The sequence below is a fragment of the Syngnathoides biaculeatus genome, chromosome 18 (assembly GCF_019802595.1).
Source record: "Syngnathoides biaculeatus isolate LvHL_M chromosome 18, ASM1980259v1, whole genome shotgun sequence".
NCBI lineage: Eukaryota > Metazoa > Chordata > Actinopteri > Syngnathiformes > Syngnathidae > Syngnathoides > Syngnathoides biaculeatus.
In genome coordinates this window covers 10,864,731-10,887,445 of record NC_084657.1, presented here as the reverse complement: position 1 = coordinate 10,887,445, position 22,715 = coordinate 10,864,731, and the positions used below count along the sequence as shown (strand labels likewise).

General features: G+C 43.3%; 1 protein-coding gene across 5 annotated transcripts; it reads left to right on the top strand.

Annotated features, from left to right (window-relative positions):
- Window positions 1-1,438: 1,438 nt before the first annotated feature.
- On the top strand, window positions 1,439-20,384 carry LOC133491694 (periostin-like). 5 transcript variants are annotated; one of them, XM_061803180.1, is made up of 23 exons: window positions 1,439-1,637; window positions 2,884-2,982; window positions 6,408-6,472; window positions 6,595-6,752; window positions 6,828-6,992; window positions 8,066-8,212; window positions 8,542-8,683; window positions 9,991-10,203; window positions 10,330-10,464; window positions 11,092-11,240; window positions 11,851-11,987; window positions 12,240-12,370; window positions 12,465-12,595; window positions 14,271-14,373; window positions 14,461-14,528; window positions 14,913-14,958; window positions 15,036-15,071; window positions 16,787-17,038; window positions 17,118-17,153; window positions 19,138-19,179; window positions 19,352-19,438; window positions 19,878-19,913; window positions 20,015-20,384. In XM_061803180.1, the coding sequence occupies exons 1-23, from the start codon at window positions 1,495-1,497 to the stop codon at window positions 20,074-20,076; spliced, it is 2,583 nt and encodes an 860-aa protein (XP_061659164.1). In that variant the 5' UTR covers window positions 1,439-1,494; the 3' UTR covers window positions 20,077-20,384. The 5 variants fall into 5 exon arrangements, with proteins under 5 accessions (XP_061659164.1, XP_061659165.1, XP_061659168.1 ...); XM_061803181.1 differs by lacking the exon at window positions 19,138-19,179; XM_061803184.1 differs by lacking the exons at window positions 1,439-1,637; window positions 2,884-2,982 and adding an exon at window positions 5,569-5,632.
- Window positions 20,385-22,715: the final 2,331 nt, after the last annotated feature.

Genomic DNA, 22,715 nt, shown 5'->3' with positions numbered 1-22,715 from the left:
ATAAAAGTCTAAGGGCAAAATATACATCTTTTTTTTTTCAAGTCATAAAAGTCCAAGGATAAAAAGGTCATAAAAGGGAAAGATAAAAGTCATAAAGTCCAAGTAATGAGCAGATGATCGGTGCCCTGAAGGCACCAAATCATAAAAATGCACTCAAGTGCCAAACGCTTGTAATTTTTTATATTGTATAACATTTATTCGCTTTTATTTCACACCTCAAAGTGTGTGTGCGTGTGTGCTCTCGAAAATCAATCATCAATGATCTTGAACGGCCGACTAATGCCTCAGTACGATATGATGCACATAATTATCACATTATCCATCCATTGTCTTACCGCTTATCCTCACAAGGGAGTTTATCCCAGCTGTCAAAGGGCAGGAGGCGGGCGGGGTACACCCGGAACTAGTCGCCAGCCAATCGCAGGGCACATCAAGACAAGCACTCACAATCACACCTTTGGGCAATTTTAGAGTGTCTAATAATTAGTTTTGCATGTTTTGGGGATGTGGGAGGAAACCGGAGTGCCCACCCGGAGAAAAGCCACGCAGGCACGGGGGAGAACATGCAAACTCCACACAGGCGGGGCCGGGATCGAACGCGGGTCCTCAGAAATGTGAGGCCAACGCTTTACCAGCCGAGCCTGGCAGTAATCATTCGGATTGGAAAAAAAAAAAAAAAGCCATTCAATGGGATTTGTGGGTCACATTTATGGACATAATGCTCTGTATTTAATATAAAATATGGCAGAGAACTGCTCCCTCCCTCCCTAAATGCACAGAAAGAGGACTGCTGAACACACGTTAGAGCACCTACGGCAGGGGCGTGAAACTCATTTTTGTGGCCTTGTGGTTTCCCTCGAACGGCTGTTATGGTTGTCAAACGATAAAAATCTAAAAATAGTTTTTGAATCAATCAGAACTCAAGGGTAATGGTTTTTTCCAACTATTGTGGTTTGGTAACACAAAAATGCTTGTAATATCTCAGCGTTGTCATTTATGATAAGACAATTTGAAATTTTGGTCCACATGAGTTGCCGCCACGGGCCACCTAAAATCATCCGGCGGGCCCCGGATCTGCCCCCGGGCCTTGAGTTTGACACCTGCGAACTCCGGGGACGCCGTAATGACGCGGAACTTTCCTTGAAAGTCGCGTTTGCGCGCGCGTGTTCGAATCTTGCGCTTGTTGCGCGTCTTTTCCGAGCGCTCGTAACCGGCGAGGGCGTCTCGGGTGCTCCGGGATGGGATGGAGGTGTGAACCGGCGAGGGTGGGGCGGCGACCCGCTGGAGCTGAGTCATTAGTTAGTTGGGGGGGGGGGGGGGGGTTGATGGGTGGGGGCCTCCGGGAGGGGGGGCCGGGGAGCTGGGGGTGGGGGTCGAGGGGGGGGCTCGGCTGTGTGTGTGTGTGTGTGTGTGTCGGTATAAAAGAGTGGCCCGGCCCGGTGGGGCTCACACAGCTCAACAAGTGTGTTCCGCTCCGACTTGAAGTGCACACGCATGTGGACCGCCGCAACTCCCAGGATGCATCAGGTGATGACGGCGACCTTCCTGTTGGCGGCGCTGTGCTCGCTGACCGCCGTGGACGCGTCGGCCTACGACAAAATCGTCAGCCACAGCCGCATCCGGGCCAGAAACGAGGGGTAAGGAAAAAAAACAAACAAACAATTATTTAAAAAAATATATATATTTTTTTAAATAATTGTATAATTAATAATATAATAATTATATATATATATATATATATATATATATATATATATATATATATATATAATTTATTTATTTATTTTTTTGTTTTGTTTTGGGGTGCATTGTGAACACAAAAGCAAAGAAATAGAAAAGACAAAAAACCACAAAAAGATTTTCAAGTCATTCTACCCCATTTTTAAAAATCTATTTTAGGGGTGGGGGGTGGGTAAACGTGTACAATTTAAAGGAAAAATACATCAATTTTTGATAAAAAGGCAAGTTATTGTTATGGGGAAAATATATATAGAATATACAGGCATGTATTTGGAAAAAAAATGGTGGTAACTTTATGAGATAAAATTTTATTTAAGAGATGAGTATTTTTTTAAATCATTTAAAATATTGAAAAAATGTTTGGGGTTGGGGGATTATTTGAGAAAAAAAGTCTGACATATTTTCTGGGATGAAATACATGAAAATTCATGAAATACAATATTGCATATTTTAGCAGGAAAAAAAATATCTAAACAGATATTTACATTTTTACTGCAAAGCATGTTTCATGTGTATTCATATTTTATCTCAATATGTTAAACTTGTAAATATTTAAAACAAATGTTTTATTTGTTTTAAATGCATCCCATTCATAAAAAAATGTATATTATTGATTTTTACCAACGACAGGGGTTTTGGGTCTGTATTTTTGTGTGTACTATTTTAAAATAGAGTAGATGAAATATGTCTTTAGGTGTATATTTAAAAAAAAAAACTTTTCATTCAATACAAAAATACAAAATCAATGTTGAAAGAGTGCATGTTGTGGAGTTTTTATGTACATTTCAATGACCTCAATTTATCAAATTTTAATTCTGTTTTATTTTATTGTTTATTATATTATGTGTTGCTATACTTTTAACAATGAAATCAAATGCTTCCAATAAGATGTTTTTTTACATATAAAAAGATTTTGATTTCATTTTGAATGTATGTTTTTAAGGTTAAAAAGGAAATAGACGCGGCATTGATTTAAGCGATCGGTTTTCTTCCTCAAAATCCAAAAATCTGTCATCAGTCAGACAAAATGTTTTGACGTGTGCGCGTCTCCTTCAGTGTGACGAGCCGCCATGTTTCTGCACGTTGTGTCCCATCACTCAACACTTTCTCCCTTTTCTGACCCCCCCCCCCCCCCCCCCCAAGGCCCAACGTGTGTGCCCTGCAGCAGGTTCTGGGCACCAAGAAGAAATACTTCAGCACGTGCAGGAACTGGTATAAAGGCGCCATCTGCGGAAAGAAGGCGTAAGTGTCACGACCCCCCCCCCAGCCCCCCCCCTCCTTTTTTTTTTAAACTCTGACAAGAACTGTCACACACAATATTAGGTACACGTGTGCCTTTTAAAGCAGTTGAAAAGTAGAGTTCTTTTTTTCATGAAAAATGCTGGAAAATGGATGGTTAGGGAACGGGATTCAAATTCCGGTCCCGCCTGTGTAGAGGTTTCATTTTCTCCTCGTGCCTGTGTGGCTTTTCTCCGGGCGGGCACTCCGCTTTCCTCCCGCATCCCAAAAACGTGCAACATTAATTGGACTCTCTAAACTGCCCCTAGGTGTGATTGTGAGTGCGGCTGTTTGTCTCTATGTGCCCTGCGATTGGCTGGCGACCAGTTCAGGGTGTACTCCACCTGCTGCCCGTTGACAGCTGCGATAGGCTCCAGCACGCCACGTGACCCTTGTGAGGATAAGCGGCTAAGAAAATGGATGGCTTGATGGTTGCTTGAAAACCGACACGTCTTTTTTGGTGGGTCAACTCATGATAGACACATATTCCAATTTCCATGATGGAAAATGAAACTGGTTTTTAAAAAGGTCCATCCAGGATTTTGCCAGGAAAAGAATTCATTCAAGGCACGACGGCAGATTTCCTGTCCATTTTCTGGCACGACTTTTTGGAGACATTTTTTGCGGGTGGACATGTCCACCAAACTGGGCGAGTTGCTGACAAAAACGGGCTCCTGGTACCGAATTCTCCAGCGAGCGTGACCTCGCCAACCTTTGGTGGGTCACGACCGTGAAATACATTCCATTTGTTTTTAAAATAAACAAACTCACCCGATGAGAATCCAAACGTGTAACTAAAAGGCAGCCCGAGGATCCGCCGGTACCGTTTCTGCCTTGTTTTGACAACAAAGGAGCGACGCCGGCATGGAAGTCATTTACAGCAAAGACAAAAGGCCTCGGAGACAAACACGTGCGTTCGTTTGCGGACAAGCTAACAATCCGACAATAACGCAAAAGAAACGACAAACTTGAGCGTTACCTTTGAACATAAACGCAGGAAGGAAAACGCAAATTGCGGCTTGATGAGGCCACGGGGGAGCTTCTCCATTACGTACTTCGCATGCTGGGGATACTTAACTGCTGCCAGACACTTTTTGCGTGTGCGTGTGTCATATATGTTGACTTGTAAAGTTGTCAAAATATTAGCAACAGCTGTCAGCATGATGCAGCTGCTTCAAAGCAAAATGGCCGCCTTCCTTTTCCTTTCAACGCATCCAGCGACCTCCGTGCTCAATTTATTTATTTATGTATTTATTTTTTTAAGGCTGCTATTTGAGCTCACGACGAACTCGTCGACACAATTTTATATTCCAAATCGAAACTTCCGTCACCTTTCCCACAATTCGACGCATTTCTCTCGGCACATCCTCAAAACGATCGTCAAACTCCGAAGCTGCGGACTTGGTCCAAAATGGCTGAGCTTCCGTTCAGTTTCTCGTACGGATCCTCGAGCCTAATTTTGCGGTCGATGGACGGAAGCAGCTTCCGGGGATACCTTTCCAGAAAATTGGAAGGTTTCATGGCAGCACAGTGGGTCAGTTGGAAAGCATTGGGCTCACAGTTCAGGGGTCCAGGGTTGAATCCGGGCCTCGCCTGTGTGGAGTTTGCATGTTCTCCCCGTGTCTGCGTGTCTGGGTTTTCTCCAGGTGGCCGCTCCCACATCCCAAAAACATGCAACATTAATTGGACACTCTAAATTGCCCATAGGTGCCCTGCGATTGGCTGGCGACCAGTTCAGGGTGTACCCCGCCCGCCTCCTGCCCATTGACAGCTGGGAAAGGCTCCGGCACTCCCCGCGACCCTCGTGAGGATAAGCGGCTATTAAAATGAATGGATGTTACAGGAAACAAATTCTCTAAATCACAGGTGTCAAACTCAAGGCCCGGGGGCCATATCCGGCCCGTGGCGGCAAATCATGAGTCTCAACTTCTGTGATTTTTTTTGTTCAAATCTGTACAAAAATTTCAAATTGTCTTATCATAAATGATAATCTATTACAATCATTCTTGTGTTACCAAACAATAATACTTGGAAAAACACATTACCCTTGATTTCTGATTCCAAAAGTAGTTCATAAATTTCACGTGTAAATATGATGAGGCGGTTCACGATTCTTATCATTTCACAACCATAACGGTCCTTTGGGGGAAACCGCAAGTACAATGTGGCCCGCGACAAAAATGATTTTGACGCCCCTGCTCTAAATGATCATGTAACTTTGTTGCTACGGAATTTGCCTGAAATGTCTGAGTCGGAAATTTTTTCATCTGTTCTGTTATGATATGTTGATATATGATATGATTACATGTCTACTTTATTTTGTGTTGGTCAATGTAACTGACTTCTGGAAGCTTGTGGAAGCTGTTTTTTTTTTTTTTTGCTGGGGCGAATTCATTTCCTCCAATTTTCCAGGGGGCGCCGCTGAGCGGCTTTTGGGACCCCCCCCTCAAAAAAAAAAAAAACCACGAGACCCATGACTTTGGCCAGGTGCGTTTCATTTGCGCACATGTGGAGCGCATCTGTTATCCCGTCAGCAGGTGATGACATCATGGCGTCCCGATGTCCAGCTGCGCGTGCGGATTATTCACAAACTCGACACCGCGTGTGTGTGAGTGTGAGTGAGGGAAAGTTGTTATGGAGAGAAACAACACAAACAGGTCAACAAGTTCTGCCGTGTATTACTCGGCCCGACCCGTTAGACATGAACGCACCGCGAGGGACGACCAAATGGTTTGGAACGCTCCAACTTTGAGCGTTTCGATGCTGAAAGAGTGTCGCGTTCAATTGTTTGCCCGCCGTGAGGGACCCATGTGGAGCACCGGTGTCAAAATCAAGGCCCCGGGGCCAGATCCGGCATGATTTTATGTGGCCCATGATTTTTTTTTTTTTTTTGTTCAAATCTATACCGAAATTTCAAATTGTCCCATCATAAATGCTAAACGTTGAGAAATTACCAGCCATTACCATGGATTTCTGATTGCAAAACTAGTTGATAAATTTAATGTGTAAATACGATGAGGCAGTTATTAAAGATTTTTTATGGTTTCAGAGGCACAGCGGCCCTCTGTGGGGAAACCGCAAGTACAATGTGGCCCGCGACAAAAATGAGTTTGACACCCCTGGTGCAGATGCTGAGAGATGTGAGACTCGTTGCCAATTAACACTATTGATTGGAGGGATGCTGAGAATCGATCGTTTACACCATGAATGCCGAGAGTTCAATATATGCGACAACAGCGGCCTTTTACCGGCAGTCTCGGCAGGTCGAGGTGTTTGTTAAAGATGTTCGTGCGGGCCTGAAAGACGTCTACAGTCTGATAAGTTGTTGTTTTTTTCTCCTTCCTCTCCGTCTGTAACCCCCCCCCCCCCCCCCCGGGCCTCCATCGCAGCATGGTGGTGTACGAGTGCTGCCCCGGCTACATGCGCCTGGAAGGCATGAAAGGATGTCCTGCAGGTCTGTGTTTATCTTCTTCGTGCACCCCAAAAGTTTAAGAAGCCCTACTTTACACGGTTTGCCCGTTCACCCCGTTCAAGTGTTTGTTTTCTACCTTCGGTCAAAAACAAAACCAACCAAAGTGGCTCCGATCGACCACGTTTACGGCACGCTGGGCCTGGTGAAGGCGACGCAGACGCAGCGATACGCCGACATCGCCAAGCTGAGGGAGGAGGTCGAGGGCAGGGGCTCCTTCACCGTCTTCGCTCCCAGCAATGACGCCTGGGACCAGCTGGACGACGTGAGATCGCACAAATGCACCCGACCCCCCCAAAAAAAGAGAAGCGGCGCCTTAACGGTTGTTTTCTTTTGGCAGAGCATCCGCTCGGCGCTGGTGAACAACGTCAACAAGGAGCTGTACAACGCTTTGCGCTTCCACATGCTCGACTCGCGCCTGCTGACCAAGGACATGAAGGACGGCATGACGGTCACGTCCATGTACGACGACATGGGCCTGCACATCAACCACTACTCCAACGGGGTGAGTCGCCCCCACCCTCAACCCCCTCCACAAAATCCATTTAGGCTTTTTTTTCTGAGTCCCGCAAACAGCGCTTGCGTTCACTTTGCCGCCCTCCCCTAAAATTGCATCCTTAAAATCTAAGTACCCTTTTTATTTATTTGTTATTCGTTTATCTATATGAATAATTTGTGTATTGAGTCATCATAATGGAAAAAAAAACCCCAACTGGCATAAAATGCAAAAGTGTTAAAATAAACCAAACATGTTTTGTATTTTTGTTTTGTTAAGTAAAAAAAAGGTTTTTTTTTTATTTTAAATGACAATTTATTTTTTTATATATATTTTGCATACAGTATAAAAAATATTCTTCAAATAAACGATTTTATATCATTTTTATTGTATTCAGTAAATGGTTAATGAAGTGTAATAAAATTAATGGGATATAATCCATTTCTAAAAACAGAATGAGGTATTGTATTATCAAAATAAGCAATTTTGCATAAAATGGAAAAAGCGAAGTAAAAGGAGTTTTTTAACAGAAAAAATGAAATTACTTACATGAACAAAATAAGAAGAATTAGCTTTGATTCTATTTTATGAACTCATTTAGTTAATTAAACAATTATACATAATAAAATAAATTAGACACAATAAAATAAAAAAATATTGACAAGAGTTAAATGCGAATATTAAAAGGGTAGTGCAAAAATGATGACATAATTGTAAATTAAGAGTACGTGTATTTTTTTCTAAACATTTTTATTACAATTAAATGGAGTTATTAATTGATTAATTATTACTCTATTAGGATAACAATTGTAATTAATTGGACATTAATATTATTATGTTATTATTTGATGAATGTGTTCATTTATTTTTACTTCATGTATCAAATCAAAAGCCTTTATTGTCATGATATGATGCGCACGCGACGAGATAACGAGCGCTTCTGCAACATGATTGACTTAACCCACAAAAATAAAACTGTTGCCCCTCGATCTCAAACGACTGCACACATTTAAAATAATAACAAGTATAACAATAACCTGCAGCCTTGAAGGGCATGTAAAACCCGTGTGGCCGTTTTGAAGGTGGTGACGGTGAACTGCGCCAGGATCGTCCACGCCAACCAGGTGGCCACCAACGGCGTGGTCCACGTCATCGACCGCGTCATCGGCGCCGTCACCAACACCCTCAAAGGCGTCCTGGACGTGGAGGACGAGCTCTCCTCGTTCAGCGTAAGCGCTCTCATCTCGCGAGGCCGCCATAATGCTAACTTCCTTAGCGCAGGCTAATGGCAAAAGATCAACGAGCGACGCGCTCTGGCCTAACCACGACAGTGAATGAATAACTACGATTGGGAGAAAAAGACCTGAAATAAATACAAAAACAATAATTGAAAGAAAAAAATATCGACCTAACTTATGTCAACAGTGTTGTTCAGTCACAAAATGTGTTTTAAAAAAAAAACAACTCTGCACTGATTATAGTTGTCAAAGTTAATGACAGCGAGCAAAATATCGCATTGTTAAAAAATGCCAAACTATTGTGACCTCGCCGCTACCAGGCGGCGGCGCTGGCCTCGGGTGTGATGGACAAGCTGGACCGGCCGGGGCACTACACGTTGTTCGCCCCCACCAATGCCGCCTTCGACCGGCTGGGGCCGGGCCACCTGGAGCGCCTCATGGGCGACAAGGACGTCATCGCAGGTACGACGCCGTAGCGGCGACAGACTGAATTGTTAGGACTTCCGGAAACCACGGACGGGTTTGCGGTCCGTTGGGCCGGTGGCCGCTCCCCACGACAGTCACTGGGTGACGCGCCAGCGACCCGTCGCTTTGTTTTGCCGTGGGAAAGTGTTCAGTACGTACAATGTCGCGCAAGCGTGGACGAAGTGGGCCGAAGGAGGCAGATTTATGAGCTTAGTCCGCGGTGGCGGACGACCAACGACTTTAGTCACGCGGTCGTCGGTCAGCCAAGCAAGCCGGAGCCCAAGTTCTGCCGGTCCTCTGCGGACCATTCGCTCGCTTCTGGCCAAAAAGTAACCTCGGATGTGGAACGTGGTTTTTATGATGTGAACACTTCTGTGACGAGAAGCCTCTTTGCTTTGCTTACTTGTACGACCGCTGATGTCATTTTATACATAAATACTGAACAATGGTCCCATTATGACATTCTTTGCGGTCCACCTTTTGTAAACTCCTCAAGCTGGACATCCCAATGAAGCATGTAGCAGTCATTATGCGATCGCACAAAAGTTTGTGAGAACGATATTAGCAATTATTACGAGTTAAAATTAGTAGGCACGGTGGAGCAGCTGCAAAGCGTTGGTCTCACATTTTCAAGGATCCGGGTTCGATCCCGGCCCCCGCCTGTGTGGAGTTTGCATGTTCTCTCCATGCCTGTGTGGGTTTTTTCCGGGCACTCCGCTTTCCACCCACATCCCAAAAAAAAACACGCATTCATTTGACACTCGAAATTGCTCGTAGGTGTGATTGTGTCTGTCTCGATGTGCCCTTCGATTTGGCTGGCGACCAGTCCAGGGTCCACCCCGCCTCCTGCCCGTTGACAGGTGGAATAGGCTACGGCACTCATGTGATCCTTGTGAGGATAAGTGGCGAAGAAAATGGATAGATGGGTTCAAATACATATTAGAAATCTTGAATACTTTTTTATGTGTAATTCTTTAGCAGTGAAATGTTTAAGAAGTGTGATTAAAAAAAGTTTCAATGTGACTACAATATGTGAAAAGATTATTTTAATGGTGAAAATATTGAAAAATATGATTCATAGTCCCCCATCCCATAATATTACATAGAGTGAATTGAAATTCAGTGGATTGAATTGTTGAAAACGTCAAATGAGAGGCTTGAAAACGGAATGGAATTCCGAAAATTGGCAGAATAATAACAAAAATAAATTTTTTTAGTGGTGGTGGTTGGTGGCAAAAACTTATATGTGGTTATAATTGTCACATAAACTGCGCTCAGTTGCTTACTTCGTGGGTGTGTCGCAGCCCTGGTGAACTACCACCTGCTGAAGAGCGTCCAGTGCTCGGAGGCCATCATGGCGGGCTCGTCGTACGAGACGGAGGAAGGCAGCAGCGTGGAGGTCGGCTGCGACGGCGACAGTCTGACGGTCAACGGCGTCAAGATGGTGCTCAAGAAGGACATCGTCACCACCAATGGGGTCATCCACCTCATTGACCAGGTTCTGGTGCCCAATTCGGGTAAGACCGAGCGCCGCTGCTGGACAAAAGTATCCCGGCCAATCAGTCGGCTCTTACTCAGCAATTTTAAGTGTTGGAAAAAAAATAAATATTCTGATATCTGCGGCCACGTTCTGTGTTTTTCAGCCAAGGACGTGATGGAACTGATGGGCAAGGACCAGAGCACTTTCCGCGACATGGTGTCAGAACTGGGCCTGGCCTCCGCCTTGGGCCCCAAGACCGAGTACACCCTCCTGGCTCCCCTCAACTCCGCCTTCACCAGTGAGTCCATCCGCCCTTTTTGCGACGCTCGTTAGAAAACGTGCGAAAGCTTTGAAAGTCCTCGTGTTTCTCGTGCCAAAAGAAATTGAACTCGAGGGTTTTTACCAGGCAATAAAGCAATCAGCCCCCGAAGGCAGTTTTATCTGCCAAAATGAGCTTTGGTAGGCTTGTATATCGCGAGTAGACCCATAAAAAAGTCGCAAAAATTAATCCCTGTTAAAAACACGGGAAGTCTGCCATTTTAGACTCTCAATTTGGCTCTTTTTCAACAGTCATTGTCCTAAAGAGTCTGTGGTTTATTTATTTATCCATTTTTTTTAAACCAGATTTGAACCTCATATATGAGAAAGATGGACGGCGTTCAATTGCGAAGAACCTGACAGTCCGTCATTGCGTGTTCTCGTAAATTGAAGTCAGAGCGTGACCAGGCTGCAATAAATCAACTCTTGACATCACAATTTCCTCCACACTCTGAATCCTCATATTAAATCTTCCGACTGGCGCACCTCCCAGCGTTTTACAAACGAGTCAGAAACTGATGGGCGGGGGGGGGAGAAAAAACCTGACCTCGCTCACGCATCCGAAGCCTCCACCATTCCTCTCCGTTTTGCTGATTGCGTTTGTCAGACGAGGTGATGGCGACCGACCAGACGCTGCTGAGGTACCTCCTGGAAAACCACATCTTGAAGCTGAAGGTCACGCTGAACGAGCTCTACAACGGCCAGCTGCTGGAGACGCTGGCCGGAAAGCTTCTGCGAGTCTTCATCTACCGCACGGTGAGAACGCCGTCGGACGAGGGCTGTCCGGGAAAGTACAAATGAATTACACTTATCCGCCAAATTCTTTTCAAATTCCATAAAACCCTGGCGGACGATCCGTGTTGTTCCCTCTTTTTGTGAGAATATCATCTGGGTTTGCTTTGCCTAACTGAATTGCTGTTGATTGCAATCAAACGTGACGAGCAGAAAGACTTGGCGCCCTGATTTCCAAAGCAGGCGTTGTCGAACTATTCGGGTTCGGGGAAGACTTCACAGGGGAGACGTTTTTCTCAGGACCACTTCATAATCCATCCATTTTCCAATGCGAAATTAAAATTGACACTAAAATTGTGGGACAGCGCCGTGGTTTTCCGGAATTTACTGTGTACCTGAAGGTCACTTGTGCCTTCAAAACCCTTCAAAAATCGACTGAGCGGCGTTTTGTACCAGAAAACTTGTGAGTTGGTGTTGTCAAGCTAGCCCTGTACCACGTGCACCTCATGTTGCCTTAGGAATTAAAACGTTGCCTATTTTCAAGGGAAAAAAGAACTCAGTTACGATAACGAAGTTCAATTTTTATTTTAAAGAAAATACATTGGAAGGCTTTAAGGTGTGTGGCGCCTTTTAGGCGGTGTGCATCGAGAACGCCTGCATGGTCCGCGGCAGCAAGCAAGGGAGCAACGGCGTCCTCCACCTCATCAGAACCATCATCAGACCCTCGGAGCGGACCACCTACGACATCCTCAAGGCTGACGGGCGCTTCAAGTGAGGCCTTTGAAAGGCGCGCTAAGATGAAGCCAAAAACGTCGCGTAAATTTGAGATCCGTGTGCGATTTTTGTTCACAAGTCTGCCAAATTTGCCGTTCTTTTGCTGATTATTGCTGTATTTTCAACAAGAACACGATTTTGGCATCGACTAAGAATGCTTCTCACGTCCAACCACCCAAAATGATCTGTTTTTAGAATCAGCTTTATTGGCCAAGTGTGTAACAAGTGTTCCGCTTGTCCCCAATCCAGAATTTTCCTGTCACTGATGGAGACGGCCAGTCTGACCGACCTGCTGAAGCAGGAGGGCTCGTTCACCATCTTCGCGCCGTCGGACGAAGCCTTCTCCGACCTTGACAAAGACGACATGAGGCTGCTGAAAAGTCCGTCGCCAGGCCGCACCTGAGCGCCGCTTCGTTAGTACCGCTCGACGGAGTTGCCGATATCCCAACGCCGAATCGGTTTGCCTTCTTGCAGGCGACCTGACCGCGCTGAGGACCATCCTGCTCTACCACGTCGGCCAGGGCGTTTTTATCAATGGCGGCCTGGAAGGGGGCGTGACCAATCTCCTGAAGACCCTGCAGGGCAGGAACCTGCAAGTTCTGTCTGTAAGTCTGTCCATCCATCCATCCATCCATCCAGCTGTAAAATTCACCTCTACCTGTACCACGTGACCGTGAACACACGGCAACCAGACGTTCTTGCTTAGCTTTGGCATCAAAGAATTAATTTACATGTAACTTATTATAAAAATGCATTAAATAATTTGTAGTCACAATTGAATGTATTATAAATAGTAATTTAGAATTATTTTATTATTAGGTATTTTACATTCACATTACATACATATATTTGTTTATTCGCAGTAATGAATTAATTACAAAAAGTAAAATTAAAACATGAATGCATTATTTTATATGAAAAACCCCAGTTACATTATTAAAAACTTTTTTAGTTGAACCAAACAAAACATTTTTCGTCTGTGAATGACCTGGCCAGTCTTTTTTTTTTTTTTTTTAATCAAATATGCCCCTTGAGCAACAGCCCCCAACCGGACGCCCGGATATGATCTCTGGAGGCGTTCCAGACATATGAAGGAGCCGGCCGCCGTCATTTCCATCAAGTACGGCTCTCTTGCGACACCCGAGCTCCCACTCAGCCCACCAGGCTACCGCGTGCGATGACATTTAGCGTGGGTTCTGGAAGCGTCAGACACAAAGTGCTGTGGAGGAGGGGAAACCGATCCCCCCAAGTGACTCAGCCGGGCTTCTTGATTGCAGGAAGCGCCGTCATCAAGCAGATGGGCTTCCTTTCTCGAGAAAGTCTCAAAGTTCAAAGTTAACTCCAGGAAGTAACTTCTTGTCTTGTCCAAATATGGTAACAAACACGAGATTTCAATGATTTTCTTAGTGGGCAGCGGCGTTAAATATCATTCTCATGGCTGACATCTTGACTTTCTTTTCACTGATATCTACAAATTGTTGGCTTATGAGTGTTGGAGGATGCTTTTTTTTTTCTTCCGCGTGTTCGTTTGATTTCGGGTAGTGAGTATGTTGGTTATGGAGATGATGAACATTTCCTTCGAAGAATATTATTACAGAATATTCCGGGCACTTATGAGTTACAGATAATGGCTGTAAGAGCAGATCGCAAGTGCGAAGGTACAGAGAAAGCACACATCCTTTATCTTGTCAGAAGGGCGGTATCAAAACTGTGGCATGGCATCGGAGCTTTCCACTTACACAAAGGGTTTGTGTCTCAACCGGTTCTAGCTGGGAATGGATTATTACAAAGCGTCCAGTATGCAGTCCATCAAGGTTAGCCTACGTGCAGAGATGCGCTCAAGGACAAATCTGGCTGCAGAGCAGAGCCCCAATGAGGACATGAGGAAATGATGGAGTCATGACTAAATATGGGCATAAAACATACTTCATGAGGTGTGTCACAAAGGTGTTACAAAAGATAGATTTTAAACCCAAACTTCAAGCAATGGGTCAGCGCAGGCTGGGGAATCAATCAGAACGTCTACAAAGAAATGCTATGGCTATGGGTGAAGATTGTTGTTATTGTTTAGTTAGGGTCAGGCTTTTAGCTTGTTAAGATTAGGGAATTGGGGGACTGTGATTTAGGACCGAGGTTAAGGTTAGGTTTTAGGGTCAGGATTTGACGTAAATGGAGAGATTTAGGATTTCGAATGAGGGGTTTACCGTTGCTCTGGTGTCAACGCGATCGTTGTCATAGTCACTCGACGTTACCAAAGAGTCTTCCTGTGTGTTTGTCCAGGTGAACAACTCCATTCATGTCAACTCCGTCAATGTACCTGACAGTGACCTCATGGCCACCAATGGCGTAATCCATGTAGTCAACAACCTTCTCTATCCAGCAGGTTGGCACTCTTCTAGAAATAAAAAAAATGTACAGCCTTGTTTTTTGCCGGTGTCCCAATGTGATGTTCCCTGATGTTTCCTTGCAGATCTCCCTGTGGGACGCCAGGACCTGCTGCTCCTCCTCAGGAAGATCATCAAGTACATCAAGATCAAGGTAGGGGAAAACTCACCCAGCAGAGAGAAACCATTTGATCATGTTTGCAAACGAGAATCACCAGGATACTTCCAGGTGGCAGAACAATGCTGAACCCAACTGAAACAACGACGAGAACTTATTTTTGGTGTCACCACACTAGATATATCCCAAATGCTCGAGGTTTTTTTTTTCAAGTTCTGAATAAAAAAAAAAAAAAAAAAAAATCCAAGTTATAGAGGAAAAATTGAGTGGATGCCATAGATAGTTGTACGGAGAAGATTGCGAGACTCCCTGGTGGTCTAGTAGCTCATTTTAAAGGGACAGACTGGGAACTAAACCGCCATCGTTAGATTCCGGTTCAGGGATTCTTTGTGACCCTTGTTCTGGTTTTGTGTTCCACAGTTTGTGTCAGGATTCTCTTACGCCGAGATCCCGCTCACTTTTGTCAGTAAGTCTCTTTCGTTTCCTGATACTGAACTTCATGTACCAAATATGCTAAAGCTAAAGCTGATTTTTTGCCCGTAGGAAGGACCATCACGACGACAAAGTACACTGAGAATGGTAAGCTTGGATGCATCCGTTTGTGACGTAAAAGAGCCAAGGTGGATCGGGTAGAGGTCGATCTATGCTTGGTTCAATCTTTTTGTTTGGATCAAACATTTTGTTAGGATGTCACTTTAAAAAAAAAAAAGTGTTTTGGATGGATATGTTTGCGGGGAAAGTGTGCTCTGGTGCATCGGGTTATGATCAATTATTGCTTGGATAGAGAATTGTGGATTGGTTTGAGGCAGGGATGTGCTGAGATGGATCTGTTTGTGATAAACGCGTACTTGTAATGACCTATTTGGGGTAAATGAGTGGTCAGATCCATCTGTTTGTGATGAATGAGAGCTTGGACGGGTCTTGTTGTGGTGACTAAGTTCTCGTAGGGATCTGTTTCACATAAAGAAGTATTTCGATCAACCAGTTTGCCGTTCTCGGCTCCGTCGATTTAGGATGAGAGAGTTTAATGGACCCGTTTGAAGTGAAGAAGTGATTGTGTTAAACAATTTGAGGTGAAGACACGCTTGGATCCACCTGTTTGTGGCGCAGGTCTTTAAGGGGATGAAAGGATGAGTTTGATGTGGAAGAAAAAGACAATGTTTGATGGCCTTTTTTTCCAGAGCAAACTTTGGCATGAACAAAAATTGTATGAATAGGCAAAATTCTCACAGACACAGCCCAAAGTTGCCCCAGAAGAGTGCAAGCTACATTGTCGGCTGAACTTTTTCATTCTTGGTCAGATCTCTCACTGTTAATGTGTATACCCAAAAGTGACGTTAAGGTCTTAGCACATTTCCTTAACGGGCTCTTATTGGATTTGCGTTGTGATCTTGGAAGATCCTAAGTGGAATTTTTGGAAGTAATCATTAATGCAATCCTCCCAACTTCCAAGGTTCCAGACCCTGATTATGTACATGCTTCCTGTCATCATCCGCTCTTAAATTCCGTCGGGAGCTGTCGGCATACCAAATCCTGGCATTTCGCAATGAGCTCATTAGCTTGTCAGTCCTGGAGTGAACTTCTCCTTAGATAGATGCATGCCTCTGCGTATTGAGTAACATAGAAGAGCTAAAGTAGGAGCTCCTTACAGGATCCAGGAAATTTTTATGATCATTATATAAAAATGATTATACGATGTTTTTGTGTGTGAAGAAAAAATACAGTCATGTGGCAATCCTTTTTGGAAAGCCCAATTTTTAACATCCTAACCCTGTCTTGAAACTCTAGTCCTGCTTGAAACCCAACGTTGAAACTTTATCTCTGAACCGAAACTCCAGTTTGGAACACGAACCATGGCGTGAAAAAGAATCTTGGAACTATTTCTTGAAATCCCACTTGAAATTGAAACCCTTACCCTGATTTGAAACCCTACTTTGAAACACAAACTCTGTAATGAAGCCCAAATTTGAAACCGTAAGCCCCGGAGGAAAAACCCCAATTTAAAACGCAAAACCTTGTCCTGAAACCCTAATTTAAAAGGCAAATACTTGAATGAAACGCTTACCCAGAATTGAAACCCTATTTTGAAACTACTACCCTGCTGAAAAGCCTGAACTAAAACCCCGACAGTGTCTCAACACCCTATGATTAGATTTATTTTGGGCGGTACAGTCACCCGAAAAGGACTGAAAAAATGGACATGCTTAGTGAGTGAGTCGACACAAGTAAAGTGGCCCCTGAAGAATGTAAATGTGCCTTTGCTGGTATTGATGCAACCACTAATTCCCCCGCAGTCCCCGGGCAAACCGAAATGATCAGCGTTATCGAAGAACAACCATCCATCGCGAGCGTGGCGGAGGGCAAGCCAAGCTTAACCGAGGTAACACAGGTGATCGAAACTGAACCGACAGTCACCCGGGTGGTGGTGCAGGGTGAGCCTGTGCTCACTGAGGTAACCAGCGTCGTCGAGAGGGTTCCCTCGGTTACCAAGGTAACCAGGGTGATCGGGGAGCCCGGCTTAACCAAGGTGACCAGAGTCATCAAGGGTAAGAGATGAAGGGATGCAGTTTCTGCAATTCTGGCCTCGCAATGCTGAGAGATAATCAACGGCGTGTGAAATTTTAGGTGGACAAGGGGAGTCGGAAGACAAGACAAACGCAGGTCAGTATCTTGTCCTCCAAGGATGGTTTTTTTTTTTTATGTGTCTAACAGAAACATCCTCGTCATCATTGCAACTGACCTTGGTGCTCCTCAGACATCATTCTCATGGTGCACACCAGATATTGCATTCAAAATCAAACATTATTATATATAAACTTCGGTTTTTACAAAAACGCATGCACTGTATTAGGTTATGGGGAAAATGCAGTTTTGTTGAGGGCAAAAACATTCCCAATGTTTATGTAAATAAAAAAAATTATATAAAGGTTCGTTGGATACTGAATTGGCTGCGATGTTCACACAATTGTGTGAAGGACGCTAGCTGAAGATGAAATCATCTTTGATGTTTCTGGAAAAAATTCACTGATGTGACTGATATCACTAAAAATGGCAACTTAAGTTTCATTGAAGCTTAAATCATCTCCTCGATAATGATGGCAAAAGATTCATTAACGACTGATTTGTCCTCGATGTTTAAGAAAATACGTAGGTAAGCCATGGCAAAGTTTCTTTCGGCTTGTTCACGAGTTTAGCTGAAAACTTCAAATAATTTCTGGTTTGTCTGGGAAAAAAAAGTGTCTGGTGGGTTTCCTTAAAGCCTAATTTTGCTCCATTTTAAGGTGCGAAGACTTAATCGGTTCTGATGTTTGTGGAAAAAGATGACCGAGCTTTACATAGGATACTTTAGGATGGAAATGCATGATTTAGGATCCAAGAATATTTGATGATGTTTCTAAAAATGTTCGGCTTCTCAAAGCGTGAATCGACTTTTCATCTCCTACAAAAAGGATAATGTTGCTCAAAACCATTTCTGGACAAAAAAAAAAAAAAAAAAAAACACACGATAGTTACGCCACTTTTGTTGAAGACTGAATCCTCTCCAGTGTTCCCGAAAACGTGTTTTTTATGTTTATTGACCTAGACTTTCAATTACTGTTTATGACAAGGCATTCTTCCTTCAAGGCAGACTGCTCATAAGTCGAAAAGCAATAAATGAAAACAATAAATCAGTTGTTCTGCTGAAGTCCTAAATAACATTGCTGACGGACTTGTGAGTCGGCTAGCGGATCTTTTGGAAAGAACAATTTGAGTCAAAGTTGTTTTTCCTGTAGAAGCAGCTGGTTGCAACACCATGACTTCTGGATGTCTGCCCACATAGACATAAAACATAGACGCTTCATTGAACTGGTTGAGAGATTTTAGTCCCAAGTGAATGTCCTAGTCCTGAGAGAAGGTTGGAGTTTCACAGTACTGTTCTTATCCCAAATGATGATTCTGGTCCTGAGAGAAGATTTTAGTCCCTAGAGAAGGATTTACTACCAAGATAAGGTTCTCATCCAGGGATAAGATTCTTGTCCAAAGAGAATATATTGTTCTTTCGAGAAGTTTATAGTCTTAAGAGAAGATTGTTGTCTTGAGAGCAAGAGAAGGTTCCACTTGAAGGTGTTCGTCCCGAGATAAAGTTTTTTGTCCAATTGAAAGTTCTTGTCCTTGGACAAAAGGAAAAGTCTTGAGAGAAGGTTCTTGTCTTGAGAAGAGGTTCTATTTCTAAGAGATGTTGTTCCTCAGAGAAGGTTCTAGTCTTGTGAGAAGTTTCTATTCTCGAGAGATTGTACTATTCCCGAGAAAAAATCAGACTGTTAAGCTTCAATTCTGAGATATTGCTCTACTCCCAGAGAGAGGTCGAGTCTCAGATGAAGGATCTAGTCCCAAGGTATGGATTTTGTCTCAAGTGAATTTGCTAGTCTTGAGAGAAGACTTTAGTCCCCATGGAATGGTCTTATCCCAAATGAAGAGTCTAGTCCCTAAAGCGGTTCAATGAGGTATCTGTGTCTCTATGTCTATGTTTGTCTGTTTGGTGTCGTATGTGGTGGAAGTGGCGGCAGCGGCATCTGTTTGTCTGTCTGTCTGCCTGCCTGTCCGTCTGTCCGTCCGTCTGTCTGGTGTCACGAATTAATGGATTGACTCTCGACAACCTCCCAAGGTGGAGCTCTCCCCATGGAGATCGAGCCGCATATCATTGAGGGTAGGGACTCCGCTTACATTTTGAAAAAGCAAAAGGAGTCTTTGGATTCTGTTGATTTGATGTGAAAGAAAAAAAAATATGAGTGCATTTGTTTTTCTTTTTTTCTTGTTGTTTTTTTTTTTTTTTTTTTTTTTTAAACAAGTTTTTGACGCGCCATGTTTGGCCCACACAGGACCGGACTTCTCCAGGATCACGACCATCCACGGAAACCCCAATTTGATCGAACAGGAATCCGAGAGGATTACCAAACTCATCAAAGGTTGGTTTGTTTAGGTTTTTTTTTCCACCCATTATTTAGGTGTTTTTAATTGTACATTTGTGGAAACTACAATGTTACAACATTGGGAATTTGATTATAGTTCAATCTGGAAATGTCAAGAAATGAATCTTGCACAATCCCAGCAAATATTTATATTGTATATTCAACTAAAGTTAGATTAACTGAATAGTGAATTGTTGTTGATGTTTCCAAAAATGCATCAATTATTTTTTTTTTTAATCATTGATGTTAAAGAAAATACATACTCTAAGTTTTTTTGATGTTTCCGAAATGTGTATATCAGCTTTGTTAAAGACTCCAATCGTTCTTCAAAATCTGTAGCGTAGCTGTTAGCTAAATCGAGTCGAACGTCTGCGTTTCGCCGCGTACGTTTGCGCCGTGTTCAATACCGATGATCACGATTGTGTCCGTGTTGCAGACGGCGGGAAGTTTGCTGCCGCCAGGAACACTCCAGGTAAAACGACGACCACGACAAAAAACCCTTAGTACACCACCCCAACATCTCGACCTTGACTTGTTGTTGAGTTCCCGTCCCCTTGTGGTCTTCGTTGTCAGCGGGCATGAGGAGGAGGAGGATGCGCTTGGTGAGGCGTCAGCGCAAGGCCACGCCCCAGTGAGGAACGCCGGGGCGGCCGACGCCGATTGACCGATTCAATTGTGGAGCGACAGACAACAAACAAAATCTGTTCATCTCGGTTCTATTTTTATATTTTCATACCAAGAAAAACAAAGATTGCTGTGCATGAATACTGCCACGTGATTGCGATGAACATTTGCTGCGATGAAAAGGTGATGAATGATTCACGATTATCTTTTCATTGCTTTCGATGGTGCTTGCATTCACTACAATGGACGCTTGGAATTTTTTTTCTTTTTTGCAAGAATTAAATTCACTCTGTAAATTATCTCAATAAAGTACATTTTATAAATACATGGAGTCTAGATTATCTTTTTTTACAAAAAAAATAAATTTAAATTGTCTGATGTCCTAGAGTAATATTTTTGAAGACCAAATTTAGATCACCTGTGTTTCCAAATACAGGTGCATTAGATTTGTTAACATTAAAATTAAATACAAATTAAATTAAAATGATCTTAAGTCCTGACAAAAACATGTACCGTTTTATTCGTTATTATCTAAATTGTCAGTGATTTTGATGAAACTGCAACTGCAGGTTTGTTGAAGAATTGTCCTTTATGTTTCTGAGAGAGGCTAAATTGTCTTTGATGTTGACAATAACCGATTTGGTCAGTTGTAGTCTAAATTGGTTTTATTTTGAAAAATGGCTATTGTCGGGTTATTGAAGCCCAAATTGCCTTTGACATTTCGGAAAGAGATCAATATTGTCTTTGATGTTTCCAAAAATAGATCTGCTGGGCTGTATAAATGGAAAATTGGGGTTAAAATAATGTCTAGATGGATTATTGGGTGGTGCCGTGTCCTTAAAATGATCTGTGGTACTTATTAGCGCCTCGGGCCGTCTGGAGTTAGCGCAAGAACACCTGGCCTGGCGTCAATGACAAAGGCCGAAAAAAGACAAATGTTGTTTTATGAGGCGTGTTCACAACGCAGGACGAGGCTTGAACTCAACCGACACGATCAAGTCGCTCTTGTAGTAGACTTGAACCGAGACAGACAGACGTGTTTTCAGGAAGAATCTGCACAAGTCCTTGTTTTACGGTTACCTACAGTATATTACGATCACTGAAGAGTCTAAATCGCCATTGATGTTAATGAATTTAAAAGCTCTAATGTTTAAGAAAATGCATCTGGAAAAAAATCCGTTGAATAATTTCATTGTCTATGTCGTCTCTGATGGTCAAGAAAACGAGGAGTTTTCAGGATCCCCCCCGTCTGATTCTTTTTTTGGAACCGAGCATAATTTCTGAACAGTCTTTGACGTATTACAGCAAATCCATCACCGAAGGACGTCGCTCAGCCTTGAAAAGTTTTCTGTTTATGAAGCATCATTTCATGTTGCCGCACTCGGGACGCTTCAGGTCTCCTCCCGGCGTCGGAGCCAAAAGCCACCAACACCCCCCCGATCTCCTCTCTTCCCGACGGGGCTGCCAGACGGCTCGGCGGTCCGTCGGTCCGTCCGTCCAGCTGGCGAAATCAGCAGCAGATGAAGCCACAGAGGCCACATCTGCTTCGGCTGGGTTGGGACTCGTCAAGTGAACCATTACGCAGTACCACGAGAAATGTGCCACTCCGACTCCAAGGCAAGTCATGTTTGAACCTGTTTTATCGGCAAGAGGAAAGAAAAATCCTTACAAGTCCAATTAAAAAAGGCTAATACGTGGCTGTATCGGTAGAAAAATCAATTGCCAATATTTTATTGCTCTTCAAAGCATAGAAAGAGTGAGTAGACGTTTACAAAAATGACATTTTAGTGTCAGGGAAGATTCTAGTCTTGAAGTTTTACGAAAAGTGTACATGGGGAAAAATTGAAGACTGAATCATCTCAGATGTTCCCCAAAAAAAAGTCCAGATTGGGTTCTTTCAGGACGAAATCATTTTACATGTTTATATAGAATGTTAAGTTATTTGAAGACAACTGTTTGACATGTTTACATGTTTTAAGATGGTTACAAAAAAAAAGCATCTTGATGACTCTTAATCCTAATTACGACTTGAAGACAAATTGCTTCATTGTAGATGTTAAAAAAATATCACCTTCGCCTTCGACGTTGACGAAAATTCGATTGTTTCACAATTGCTGTTTCTTTCAAGTCTCAAAATTGTCTTAACGGGTTTACCAAAATGGCCACGTTAGGTTATTCGAGGACTAAATTGCCTTCAATGTTTATGATTTTCTTTGAAGAATAAATCATCGAAGATATTTACAAAAAAGTGTCAAATGACTCTAGATCATGTTTGAATTCCTTGAAGACTCTAAATTGCCTTAGACGCTCATAAAACGTATCAGTAATTAAATTGTTGTGTCGTGTTGTCATGCAGCCATCAACTAGCGCAGTGGATATCTAGGAGAAAGGGGTGTGGTCACGGGGACCAAAATGTCCTTGGAAGCAGCACGCGTGAAAACACGTGCGAAACACTAATGTGATGATGATGATGATGTTTGATTGTGAGCAGGGATGTATTTTGGGCAGTCAACACAACGTCTCCTCTGCATTCCCAGCCAGAGTGACATCATCATCCCCACACGGACCACTGGGAGCTTTTTCCATCCAAAGCTTTGGACCAGCATAACGGTTCACAGTACGCAGTTAACGTGTACAGGGAAAAAAACTT

What these genes read in the sequence shown, in the direction of transcription:
- LOC133491694 (XM_061803180.1), top strand. Translation starts at nt 1,495, where the DNA reads ATGTGGACCGCCGCAACTCCCAGGATGCATCAGGTGATGACGGCGACC. An exon ending in GCCATCTGCGGAAAGAAGGC is followed by an intron (nt 2,983 to 6,407) that starts GTAAGTGTCACG and finishes CCTCCATCGCAG; the next exon opens with CATGGTGGTGTACGAGTGCT. An exon ending in ACGAGCTCTCCTCGTTCAGC is followed by an intron (nt 8,213 to 8,541) that starts GTAAGCGCTCTC and finishes CGCCGCTACCAG; the next exon opens with GCGGCGGCGCTGGCCTCGGG.